Source organism: Oryzias latipes, chromosome 21 (assembly GCF_053564925.1).
Source record: "Oryzias latipes strain Hd-rR chromosome 21, Olatipes_Hd-rR_3.1".
Lineage (NCBI taxonomy): Eukaryota > Metazoa > Chordata > Actinopteri > Beloniformes > Adrianichthyidae > Oryzias > Oryzias latipes.
In genome coordinates, this window is record NC_136257.1 from 11210258 (window position 1) to 11223467 (window position 13210).

General features: G+C 40.5%; 2 protein-coding genes and 1 non-coding gene across 6 annotated transcripts in view; 2 read left to right on the forward strand and 1 right to left on the reverse strand.

Moving 5' to 3' along the window:
* spryd7b (SPRY domain containing 7b) overlaps nt 1-13210 on the forward strand; it is a 34417-nt gene that overhangs the window by 19434 nt on the left and 1773 nt on the right. Inside the window, exons 1-4 of one of the 2 annotated variants that reach the window (XM_004081470.5) lie at nt 5293-5467; nt 9556-9672; nt 9933-10099; nt 12390-12492. In XM_004081470.5, the coding sequence (XP_004081518.1) occupies nt 5362-5467; nt 9556-9672; nt 9933-10099; nt 12390-12492 (493 nt within the window). In that variant the 5' untranslated portion in view covers nt 5293-5361. Of the gene's footprint in view, nt 1-5292; nt 5468-9555; nt 9673-9932; nt 10100-12389; nt 12493-13210 lie in introns of those variants that run through there. The other variant, XM_020713141.2, reaches the window with a different exon arrangement.
* Nucleotides 52-155, forward strand: mir15a (microRNA mir-15a). Its single transcript, NR_107198.1, has one exon. It is a non-coding gene; the product is annotated as a microRNA mir-15a (primary transcript).
* Nucleotides 2486-5300, reverse strand: trim13 (tripartite motif containing 13). 3 transcript variants are annotated; one of them, XM_078940091.1, is made up of 3 exons: nt 4474-4723; nt 3964-4089; nt 2486-3884 (listed from the first exon to the last, which is right to left on the reverse strand). In XM_078940091.1, the coding sequence occupies exons 2-3, from the start codon at nt 3967-3969 to the stop codon at nt 2709-2711; spliced, it is 1182 nt and encodes a 393-aa protein (XP_078796217.1). In that variant the 5' UTR covers nt 3970-4089; nt 4474-4723; the 3' UTR covers nt 2486-2708. The 3 variants fall into 3 exon arrangements, with proteins under 3 accessions (XP_078796217.1, XP_020568799.1, XP_011487650.1); XM_020713140.3 differs by lacking the exons at nt 3964-4089; nt 4474-4723 and adding an exon at nt 5161-5300; XM_011489348.3 differs by lacking the exon at nt 3964-4089 and having other exon boundaries at nt 4474-4714.

A 13210-nucleotide genomic window follows, 5' to 3' on the forward strand; every position in this document is an offset into this window, starting at 1 on the left:
TACGCATTCAAAAGAAGACCTACAGAGGATGCAGGGGGGAAACACGCTGCAGCTGACCGGAGCTCTGGTGATGCTGTAGCAGCACGGAATGGTTTGTGGGTTATTGTGAGATGCAGGCCATGCCGTGCTGCCGCAGTAATGCCCGATTACACAACACAACAGCTTATTTCACTTTGTCTGTGAACCTCACATTATTTTCTGATGATGATGAAGGGTATTTGGATGTTTGGGACTTACATTGCCTGGTCGCTTTACTATAGCAGCACGTAAATATTGGAGGTCAACAAACTGAAGTCTCCAGTATTGATCGTGCTGCTGAAGCAAAGCTGACCATTCACCATCACAGCTGACTTGGTGATGCTACAACCCTTTTTATCCAAATCCTGCTCGTTTGCTTGCACTTATTTTCTGCCTTTCTGTATTTTCAGGACCATTCTCTGTCATCAATGTCCATTTTCTTCAATAAAAGTTTCAACTTTCTTTGTCACCGTTGTGTTCAATGTAATTTGTTCAATCAGAATTTAACATGCGTGTTATGATCTGATAACTGCTGCCATTTCAAATGATCCGCATTGTCAGCGACGTGTTGGTGGCTGCACCTCCGGAGGAACGAGCGTTCATCCCGGCCTGCGCGCAGCCTCTGCGCCGCAGCGCTGCGGGCCTGCAGCTCGGAGTGCGCAGTTCCAGTGGGATCAGTCATTCATACAGGCTCACGCACATTTATTTTACTTTATAAAACATTTTTAAATAATATGGCTTTTTTACAAACTCATTTTCTGACGTTTTTTTTTTCATTCGCTGTGCATGCGTCGTGTCCAAAGCGGCCATGAACTAAAAAGACATTTAGTATATTATTTCAGTCAGACTCGTTATAGTCTTATATAGTTATATAAAAATAATTCTCTTTACTTCAAAATAGCGCCGTTTTTCTGTAAAAATATTGGCTTTTTATATCTTTCCCGCTGGCAGGCCAGTAGTTTTAATTTGAAGCCCAGGCCCTGAATTCTTCCTTTAGATTGGGGAAAAATCCAGCATTTTTGTTCGTTTTTAGTTTATTTCATTTCAACAATACATTTTTAACAAAAGACAGGATAACGTGTAGAAGGTGACCTTGTTAAAACATCAAATGTTCTGCATTTAGATTAAAATATAAATAAAATCAGGCGATTCTGAGAAAATCACCCCTTAAAAAAAGCTATTCGGATTCCAAAGCTTTATTTTAATCCTTTTTAGTATTATTCATAAAAAAGCAATTACAATAACTCTTTTTAACTCATGCAATTAATGTTATTTCGGTGCGGGTCACGTTGATAATTTGATATTTCGTCATACTGGTTGGAGATTCTTTTTACGCCACAATGATTATATATAACATGAACGATTACGATTAGAGTAATTATTTTTATTTTTCTGCTCGCATTTATTTTTAGTATTTAAAGCAAAAAAAGTCTCAAAACGATGTCTGGTTATTAGAAAAGGCTTTGTCTTTTGAAAAAAACTGGTTCCGTCTTTTGTCGCCTCAAAACAAAATGACATCTGCGCGTCTTTAGAGTCCATTTGCGCATGACACTCGGGCACTAGATAAATCAAAATAAGATTTTTTTTATTTTTCTTTATATATTGACCGTGGTTTGATGAAAGACAACTCAAAAGTTGGGATTTTTTGTGTGTGGCCCATATAGGATTTTTAAAAAACTGAAATAACGCACTTCTGGATTTCAGGGCGTAAATGTATCATGTTTCTTTACGTTTTTGATGCGTGAATGTGTCTTGTTTTCAAAGATTATAATGCTTAAATGTGTCCGGTTTTTTAAAGATTTTAGTGCGTAAATGTGTCCCGTTTTCTAACATTGTTGTGCGTAATTGTCTACTGTTAACAAATAGTGTGTACATTTGTCATTTTTGTAACATTAGAGTGGGTTTGAACTTTAAAATATTGATTATGTTTGCATTTATGTTTGAGTCTCAGCTTAAACGTTTGGGTTGGCCTTCTCAGTCTCATCCTATATTTCCCTGGTAACAGAGGGCTATATATGTACAGGCGCGTCATGACGCGGCTCCATCCTTAATTATCGGTTCTGACATCACGGATTTACTTCGTCTTACGATTTAAGGATCTTTTACCCCCACCTCCTTCCTGTGACAGCTTCCTAAAACCAAATGATTATTATTTATAAAGGTTCCTGCTTTATAGAGATTCAATAAAGATCTGAAATGAGGGCAAAAACGGATTTATGCGCACATATCGGATGCTCTAAAACCAGGTTCGCTGGATTCAAGAGGAAATGTGCGCAGCTTCCATAAAAACACGAAGTGCGTTTCTGAGTGTGCTGAATATTCAAGCAGGCCTGGTTACATAACTCCTGTAACCTTGAGGAGGTTGCAGCATCACTGGTTCACACGCACTCAAAGGGGGGAGCCATCGATCGCACTGTACTCCTCTGACTGCGCATCAGTGCTCCAGTCCTGAATGAAAACAGCCATATAAAGGGGCTCAGTTTGAGTTTATTTGTCAGGATCACTTTTGACAAAATAAAAAGAACCTTTAGTGTAAAAATTGAACAGATTGCACACCCTAAGGACACTGGTTTAGTTTGACTGCTTCACTGAGGTAAAAAAAAGTGTTAAACAAGTGTTTCAAAATGTGCTTTACGCACCTCACAGATCTCGTGAGTTACTTAGTGGGATTTTAGAGTCTATATGACAACTTACAGTTGCCAAATGTTTGGCCAGTTGATGTACTCCTGGTCTGCATCCATGAAACTTTTGAACAAATCAGTTGTTTTCTGCAAAATCGCGGAGGTCTGAGAGACGAGCGCTTTAATGAAGTGATCCAACGTCGAGGCCACGTCCGCCACTAAAATGTGAGGCATTAGTGCATGCAGGATTAACGGCAGCAGCAGGAGGAGAATCAGGGAGGAAACGACCCGCCTGGCTCCTGGCATCCGTGAGCCTCCGGTTCGGTAAGAGCCATTCTCGTGGGGGACTGAAATCTTGTCGACTTCACTCAGTCTAAGGGAATCCCACTTTTTCACATCGAAATTTCGGACACAGGGGTCGATGTTGATATCTTTCCGGGAGGGCAGGGGCGTCTCTTTGAGGACCTTTAGCTTTTCTCGGAACTCCTGCATCTGCTGCAGAAAGCACAGGGGGTCAGTGACGCTCTTGAAATGCTCTGCCATGCCGAGCGCGCGCCTCTGGTCTTCCAGCGCGGCGCTGAGCCTGTCGATCTGCGGGTCGTACGCCTGCATCACCACCAGCTTCAGAGTCTCAAAATCGGACAGCATCTCGCTTTTTTTGCATTCCAGGGCACCGATGAGTTTGTCGAAATATTCCGCCACTTTTTCCGCGTCCTTGGTGACAGACTGGAGCGCCTTCTTCTTATTGGCTTGGAGTGTTTGCAGGCAGGAGAGAATGTCTGCGCTCTGCCAGCTCTCCGCTCCGCGCAACATCTCTTCAAACGCCCCGTTCTCCTGCTCATAGGCATCCTCCAAGGAGCTGAATTTGTGCCCTTTGTGGTCGCCCGATGTTGCGCAAATCCCGCAAATGAGCTTTGAATCGGTTGCGCAAAATATGTTAAGAGGATGGCTGCAGTGCTGCTTGCAGACAGAGTTTCTAGGCTTAACCTTTAACTTGCTGTACTTCTCAACTATTCCGCGGAGGGAGTAGTTAACCTGCAGGGAATTTGCGCCGTTGTGAGGGGTCTCTTTGCGGCATGTGGGGCATTTAAGGGGATTTCTGAACACTACACCTCGGTTCCCCTCCACTAGAGCCTCCAAACACTTCTTGCAAAAGCTGTGGGAGCAGAGCAGCACCCGTGGGTCCTCGAACAGACTGCAGCAGATCGGGCATGTAAGCTCCTCTTCCAGCCCCTCCATGGCTCCCTGCAAAGACATCAAAACAGTGCGTCAAATTATGAAACAAGACCTCGGATCCCAATGAATTTAGGGGGCTGATACGCACCCGCATTTACATGGATGCCATCCTTCAGCAAACAAATCACATCAAAACAATAGATATTCGCCAAAGGATACAGATTTGTTGTCATGTTCCAGATGTGTCCCGGGAGCTCACATCCTGAAAGTGAAACTGAAGACCGCGTAAAAAGACGGCGCCAGCACTGCCAAGAGCTCTAATCATGCGTTCACCGCTGGACCACATCCTCGTTATAAAAGACGTTCTTGCGCGTAAAAGTAACCACGCAGAACGATTTTTAAAGTGAATATGCTCGTCAATAACTTTTAAATATAATCGCAAAAACAGCTATTCTGTCTTTCTTGGATCACTCGCAAAAAAAAAGGTGGGGGGAGCCCAAATTTCAAGCTTCCTTCCTGCATGAATCAAATGCGACAAGTTATCGACAGCAGGATTTGCGCGCGCGCTGGTCCTGTTGGCAAGGTACCGAAGGCAGGCTGTGACAGATTTAGCAAGCGCATAGTAACATGCAACTACTGGACCAGGAGATTCACTCACCAGCTGCTGAGGCGCTCAGCGCAACGCAATCATGGCGCTTGTTGCTGTGCAGACTTCGCCTTGTTTTCCGGGTCTACGGTTAACTGTTTCAGCCACGCGCGGAAAATTAGGCCATCTGTGTCCCCCTGTTTTTACACAAATGTAAACTACGCCACTTGTACCACGGGTTTTGATGCAGACATCGATGCAAAGTCAAGATTTATTTTGAAAGGGTGTTTGAAAAATGCACCACATTGACGGTTTTGTCAGTGCGCGTAATTTGCAGAGGATCCCTAACGGTTGGATGGGGGAGGGGCTGTTGCTATGCAAAACACTACAGCGTGGAAAAACTGTCAACTGGCTTTCAGAGTCTCCTGACATCACATGTTCTGGTGCTGACTACTTCTTAAGTGTTCTGGACTTTTTTTAAAGTGATATAGCTGACAAAAAACAAGCACCAGTCCTCATAATCACAAAATGAACCATTATTGTCAATGTAAACTCTATCAAAACACTGTTTATAAATTAAAGATTTTTACTAAAATTGTTTTACGCATGACTAGGACACACTCTGTCGCATCCTTTATGTTTGAAAGTTCGCAATATATTAAATTAATTCAATAAGGACGTTATATTCCACTTTTTGGTGATTCGTAGTTATGTAACATCGACACCCCAATGTTCCTTAGTGACGTACAAAACATTGACCTTGATTTTCTTCCGTTGTTTCCATGCCATCAGGAGCAGCAGCCTATCGTTCCCGCTGTGATTGGGTGCTGTAACGGTACCGGAGGCTTAGCTTGTTCCGGTGTCCGCCGCGTGGTGTCGCTGTGGTCTGCACTGTGACACCGATCATTGGTTGGTCGGGTAGTGACGTATTTCCTCCCGGAAGCTTAGCTCGGATCGAGAATGGCTTCGATGTTTACTTGTTGTTTTGGATGCTGCGGAGAAGGAGGTTCAGGGCATGTTCCCCTCAAAGAGATGCCCACGGTTCAGTTGGACACTCATCACATGGGTAAGCGCCTCTCGCGATAGTTGATGTACATTTTATTGATATACAGAGTGGGTTTTCTGTGCTACATCATGATGGTTAGCTTAGCCTCGTCTGCCGTGAAAATAGCTAGTTAGCTGAGTTATGCTAGCTTTTAGGTTAACTGCATCCATTTGTCTGGTTACGAATCCATCTCAGTCTCAAGTCCTTATTTTTGTGGTTAAAGCTTACACAACTGTCTAAACCAGGGGATCTTTAACCTTCAACACTTCAAGAGTCATTAGGGTAGATTCCTCAATGACCACAACCTAATTAAGCCACTTAGGTCGTGATCATTATTGGATAAATGCACTGATTTGTGTTTGTGTTTCTATTACTAAATATGAATGATTTTTTTGGCATAAACAAGACATATTATGCAGATAAAAATAGCTGTTTTGAAGATAAAAATAGCTGCCCCCCCCCCCCCCCCCCCTAAATATTGAATAGTCTTTAACTTTTGACGGGGGTTCACTTGACTTCTTTTCAAATTATAATCCGATGATCCTATATAAATATAGTAGTAGGTAGTGTAACGTCAGGAGTGATTTTAAAAAAAGCGATATAGACAGTTTATTTTACTCTTTTGTTTAATCTTAGCCAGAAATGTGAAAATCCAACTTAAATTAAAAAAGTAGCATTTCCTGAGGAAATATGTTTGATTGCGCAATTGCTGAAGGTGGTTGCTTTTGATTGCCTAATTGCATAAGTTTTAGCTGTAAAAGTTAGTTTATTGAAAGGAAAACTGTTGAATACAATGCTGAAGCTGTTAGCAAAAAGATTGCAGATGTTTTTAGAGCTATAAGTGTAAAGCTGCAGAAAAACGTTTTCATTGTAATTCTGTTACCTTGCAGAAAAAACACAAGTTGCAGAGAAAACACGAGTTACAGAAGTAAATGCAGTAGTAAGATAAATTGTGCATAAATGGCAGAAAAGGTATACTGAAAGAGGAAATGTATCTAAAAAGTTGCTTTGGAATTTAAATTTTCTTAAGAAAACATGTCAAACTTTTTTAGCTAAATGCCAAATTAGCTTTAAAAAAACTCAGAAAATGCCAAATTAGCTAAGTCAGCTAGCATAATGTAAATATAATGGTTACATAAAAAATCAGCATAAACATGTAAAGGTTTGTCCAAATAAGCACATAAAGCTAGCATGATGGTTTTATAAAGGCTTAATGCTAATCTAGATAAAAACAATCATACAAACTGTATTTATTCCAAACCTGTGTACTGAAGGAAAGTCTAAGGGCAGGAAAACCCAGTTTAGTTTAGTCTGTTTAGTTTAGTCATTACCTATTGAATTCTCTGACTTCATGTTCTTTATGACTTCATTTTTATCATACAATTACTGTTATGTAGCCCATTGAGACAACTATTGTTGATGTATTGGGCAATATAAATATATCCATCCATCCATCCATCTTCCTCCGCTCATCCGGGGGGACCCCGAGGCGTTCCCAGGCCAGCCGACAGACAGACAGTCTCTCCAACGTGTTCTGGGTCTTCCCCGGGGCCTCCGGCCAGTGGGACAGGCCAGGAACACCTTCCCCAGGGAGGCGTCCAGGAGTATAAATACAATTAAATTGAATTGAAGTGGAACTCTTTTGGATTTACAGCAAAGAGTGAATAAAAAAACATGCATGTGTCATTGAAAGCGTCAATGGTCCCCTGGAATTCTGCAAAGCCTCTCTCAGTGTCTCTGTGTGTTAAAGAGACTGCCATCTCCATGGTAACAGGTTACCATGTTCCTATCTTCAAAACTCTTCCACTTATTAAACATGTTGAACCCTTGTAGGAATCACAAGGCTTTGGGCTACAATTTGTTAAAGCTTAATGTCTTTAGGTTCTAGTATGTTCTCTCAACCGCAGGTTCAAAACGTAACTTGCTATAAGAAGCTGCCAAGAAATTGTAATATGGGCGGGTATAGAAAATTTAAGTTATGTTAGCGCAGTCTAGGGCCTGTAGAGGCAAAAGCGTTTGCCCCCACAGGTTTGAGGGTCACATTTACCAAAACTAAAGGCATTTTCCTACTTTTTGCTGAAAAACTCGTGTCACTGTTTTTCAGTGGTTGAGTTACAGCAGTTTGTTCGGAAACTATTTGACATATCCCAAAGAAAAGTAATACCAGTAATCCGTCCATTCGATTTTAAAAGTTGAAATGGGTCTCTAGGTCAAAAATAGTAAGAGGTACATTTTAAAAACAGTGAAGTAAAAACTTCCTTTTGTTGAATTGCAGAAGAACTAACTGCTGAAAAAGAGCAATAATGTCCTTAACTTGCAGAACATTTTGATGCTTTAATGGCAGAAATTGAATGACGTATGCAAAAGATTTTCGCGGACAAAAACATACAGAAGAAAACAGAACAATAGTTAGATCGCATTACGCAATCAAACTCATTCAATCAGAGCTAAGTAAGGGACCCTTACTGGACTTTTCGGTCCACATGGCAGACGTAAAATTCTTGAGTTGGTTCAAAAACAGGAAATCGGATTCATATCCGGTTTCGTACACCGACTTCCCATTGATTTTCTGTGGTACACGGGGTTGAAAAATATGTTTAAATGTTTTAGCACATCTTAAGGAAAGAATGAAGCCACACGGCTTGATGGATTATTGGAGCATTATGGTCTGGTGGAGTGATACATACTGTGCTTTAGCTGTGTGTGAATGAGCTGAATAAAGTTTGAATTATCTGACTGTTTAGTTTTGCTTGATGTGCTTTGTAGTTCCAGAAACGCAATGCTTTTTAAAATAAGAAACAATTTAATTTGTTTTAACTGGAGAGCCACAATGTAGGTCGCAGACCTCTGCTCTAAATGCATTCTTAACATCTTCTAAATTCTGTCCATTTTTTTGGTCACACAAAATCTCAGGCATTTCAACTCTTTTCAACTATTCAGGGACCAGAAACGTTAAGCTCTCACAAACGCTTCTGGCTTTGTTCATTTTGTGTTTCCTAAAATTTTAAGCTATTTTATATTATTCATTCATTCATTCATTCATTTTCTTAACCGTTTTATCCCTTTCGGGGTCACGGGGCTGCCGGAGCCTATCCCGGCCACTTGTGGGCGAAGGCAGGGGGGACACCCTGAACAAGTCGCCAGTTTGTTGCAGGGTAGAATGTCCTCACTCACACACCCATTCACTCCCGCACTCACACCTATGGTCAATTTAGAGTTGCCATTTAACCTATGAAGCATGTTTTTGGATGGTGGGAGGAAGCCGGAGACCCCGGAGAGAACCCACGCATACACGGGGAGAACATGCAAACTCCACACAGAAAGGTCCCCCACTGATGTTCTGTTTTTCACGTCCCCCAGCTGGGACTTGAACCGGGGGCCTTCTTGCTGTGAGGCAAGAGCGCTAACCACTGCGCCACCGTGCAGATTATATTATTTTAAAGTTGATTTAAAACAAACTCAAAATCTATAAGAAAAATTTCTAATTAATGAATTAAATAGAGCATTTTGTCAGGTACAAAAACCAAAAGATCTCCTTCTTGCAGTTAGGCGTTCAAGTCTCTGAGTGAAGGAGTTTCTCAGTGCACCCACGGTCTTATGCAGAGGATGATGATGACGAGGATTGTCCACGATGGATTCCAGTTTCTCTAACCTCCTCCTCTCACCCACTTCAGTCACTGATTCTAAGGAACATCCCAGAACGGGGGCTGGAACTCTGCACCAGTTTGTCGATCCTCCTCCGGTTCCTGTCACTTCATCTGACTCCCCAGCAGTTCCCATTTCTGCAAACCGTGAAGGATTCCAGTCTCCTCAGCCTCTCATGTGACCTAGTCGCTTCTCCGGCAGCCTTTTGTTGTTGCCAAGCGATCATGTAAACAATGCCCCCGCAGACCCAGAAGTGGTGGAAAATAGTCCAAAATTTGGCAGAAGGCATGACACTGCACTCATGACGTGTAAAAATAAAAAGTCGTATTCTGTCAAAAACATGTTAATAATAACAACTGTAGGTGGGGAGACCATGACAATATACTTATTACTTTATATTTTAGTTAGTTTTTTTTTTTTGAGCACATAAAAAACTGACGTCTACATTGCTATTTGTTTTGCAGGCACTGATGTTGTCATTGTAAAGAGTGGCAGAAGAATATGTGGCACAGGAGGCTGCCTTGCTAATGCTCCTTTACACCAAAATAAAAGTTATTTTGAGTTTAAAATCCAATCCACAGGTAAGGACTATTTTTATCCTTGCTTTTCTCCCTTCAAATACACCAGTTGAATGAGAAAAATAAATTAGAGCTTTTTTGGTGAGAATCCTCTCAATTGGTAAAATATTAGTAGTACGTTGAACTTTATTCTGAAAAGATTGATCGTTTTAGCATATCTGTAACTCCACATTTACTATTATTTGAATTTAATGGGGAATCTCATTTTGTTTGGTTGTTTTTTCTTCTTCCACGTGTTACTTTACTCTTGTCTGTGTGTTCAGGTGTGTGGGGAGTCGGTGTGGCCACTCAGAAAGTGAATCTCAACCAAGTGCCTTTGGGCAGAGACACAAACAGCCTGGTCCTGAGGCACGATGGATCTGTTTATCACAACAATGAAGAGAAAAATCGCCTGCCTGCAAACAGCCTTCCCCAGGAAGGTGATGTCATAGTAAGTTTCCCACTTCCTGTTACATATTTTAGCTTTTTTTGTTTTGTTTGGTCCTTCAGGCAGAAAAGGAGAACAATTTCTTAGTCTTTCATGTATGAATCTATGAATTGATCACTGTTTGGACTGAAAATTGATTCCATATTAAAAACGGATTCCAACTGTAACGGAATTTGGGAGAAAAAAATACAAATTTCTTTAACTATTTAGATCCTGTGTGTGAAAAGGGAGCCAAAGCAGAGGCAGCAAACAGACTAAGGGAAGCACATAGTGTATGCAGTTATTATTAGAAAAGTATTATGTTGTTGGTAAAAATGCAGCAGTTTTAACTAGCCACGGTTACATGCGCAAATTATCTTGATCGGATCAATGGTCGGATTAAAATCCAACCGTGCATATGGGCACAGAAAAACCTTTTCCGATTATAACAAACGTTCACATGGTCTCACTTTTGGTCAGAATAAATCATTTGGGCAGTAGTGTTTGAAATACCGGAAGAGGAAATGAGTCCCACAGTAAACAAACCTACATTCCTGCAGTAGCTCGGTAATATATGAGACAATCTTCCAAACGTGCTTTTATTAATGTTACGGTTATTATGAAGCGCCTGTTCGTTCATCATTTTATTTTTAATTCGTGTGGTCAGTGCTTTTTTTGTGGAAGAACGGAGCTCCCAGGAGAGGCTAACACACGCAAACAACATTAGCCTTGTTTGATGAACATAAAATCCATGTGGAAATGCTGCAATCTGCATCTTGGCTGCACGTAAATATGTGGGAATAACATCAGCCTTTATTTTGTCGGGACACGACTGGAAACACAAATCCATGTGATTGTTTGAATGGTTTCTAAGGACTGAGCGACATTTCTGCTTTGAAAAGCTCAAACACCGCCCCAAAGCCGCTATGTGAGCTGGGGGTCCGGACACACGGTTCTCCTGAATCCGGCAGCTGCTAACCCAGAGCGGCGGGACGGATCGTAGTCTGATTTGACTTATCCCACACATAACAGTTCGCTCGGTCCACCGGCACCCGAACCCGGACCACGCAGGGTCCAGACGTCACGGGGCACGAAGCGCTCTTCCCCCGCACCCCCCTCGTGAGGGGTGTAAGAAAGGGGAGCGGCGGTCTCCGCAGAGCAGCCGGTCAGTCCTGTTTGAGCTCCAAAGCTTTCTCTGAAGCACCGCAGCGTCTATGCGTGACTTTAAACCAGAGCAGTAGTGACACACGATCGGAATGAACCGTTTACACCTATCTCGACATTTCTTTCCGATCTCGATCGGAAAGAAATGTTGATCCGATCGAGTCTGATCGGGGCAGACTATTCCGAACGGCGTGTTTACATAACACATTTTCCTTCCGATCAGGCATTCTTTACGATTACTTTTGCCCACGTAAACGCAGCTGATTAGTATTTTTTAACAGTCTTCTGCTCTGTTAGAGGTTCTTCAGTAAGAACAGTCGATTAAGCACAAACAAAATAAACACTCACTGTTCTGCAGGTAAACAGCAACAGTATTTGTCTTTTTAAAGTCCCACTCCGATCATCTCTGCTAAAAGAGTTCCCAGTGGCCGTTTAACTATGATCATGTCGTTTTTGCCTAAATAAAAAAGCTTCATCAGAGTGGGTCTTTCACCTTAGTCTGTCCTCCTTATGATGTGAAAAATGGAAATAATCTGTAATGTTTCTTTTTACAATACTCACACTAGCAAATAAAGAGAGAAATCAGGTATCACTGTAGATCTGTGAAGAAAAAATGCTACTCTTTATCTGCTGTATGTACCTTTTTTTGTTTTTGTTGCCTGTCTGATCAATCCAAGAAATCCTACAATTCATTGAGGTCCTCAGTACTTGGTCTTTTTATTCACGTTTTAATTAAGTTATAATGCCGTACTTTGTTGAGCCCACTCACCCCTGATAGTCAATGCTGTGAAGTCATGCTACATGTTAGCCCAAGTATTTCTTCTTCTTAACTAATTATTTAAGGTATATTTGCAATTTCTAGTCTTTCTGAAATACTTCTGAGGAATTTTATAACTCGCCTTGCATGCCATAAATAACTTCTATTACTACTTATGAACTATGCTAACTAACTCTTTCTAAACTTTTTTGAAGTTCTGATTTAGAAGCATTTTTTATGCGGGACGTATTTAATTCTCAGCAGCTCATCTTATCTACTTGAAACAAAGGAAACGATGTAGAAGAAGAACACAGAATGTGTTGATGTGCATGCACAACCTGTTGGGTTCACCAGGGTATTTGATGCAATAATGTGTCTACTTGTGTCCTTCAGGGCATCACATATGACCATGTGGAGATGAATTTATATCTTAATGGAAAGAATATGCATTGTCCGGCCTCAGGGATCCGTGGTACAGTCTACCCCGTTGTTTATGGTAAGATTTCATGTTGAAAGGAGGCAGTTTATCAAAATAAACAAAAGCTTAAATCAATATGATTTTTTTTTTTTTACTATCGAGTAAATTGTAGTGTATTTTTTATTTGATAAACAAGATTGCTTACCAAAAAGATAAATACTAATTATAATAAAAATGTGACATGAAGAAAAATAACCTGTTAAGTTTTTAGTTTTGTTTGCTGAGGGCTGGAGTATTGAACACATTTTTTCAGTTATGTTTGTGCTCCACTAGGGGGCAATATAGACTTTTTATTGTTTTCTTTTTCTTTAAAAAATTTTTTAAATAGTTAATTTTAATACATAAATTTTTGGTTAATATCTATTCCATACATCAGTTAAAAGTTTGATCTAAAAAAATTAGATTACCATATTATGTCAAACATAGGTTCTGAAACACTTTTTTTTCTTTTATTTTTGTGTATTATATTACTGTAAGAAAATAATTTGTTAAAAAACTATTCACATTTTTTATTAGAATAAAGTTCAAAGCCCAGAATGAATTGCATGTAATAATTGGATCAGGTCTTGCTACCTTTTTTGGCAAAATTTAAATAACCTCCTCTTGTCATATTAGTAATCCTGCAAGCAGACGAACAAAAAACTGTCCACAACTTATTCTGTTTTATTAATTCAATACCACTTACACACGTCAAGTGTTATTTATTTTAAAACTTTTCAGTAAATCTAAAATAATC

Coding starts and splice junctions, on each gene's coding strand:
- trim13 (XM_020713140.3), bottom strand. CDS start 5,190: ATGGCATGGAAACAACGGAAGAAAATCAAG. Junction 3,885..5,160: donor AACAACGGAAGAAAATCAAG/GTCAATGTTTTG, acceptor ATGTCTTTGCAG/GGAGCCATGGAGGGGCTGGA.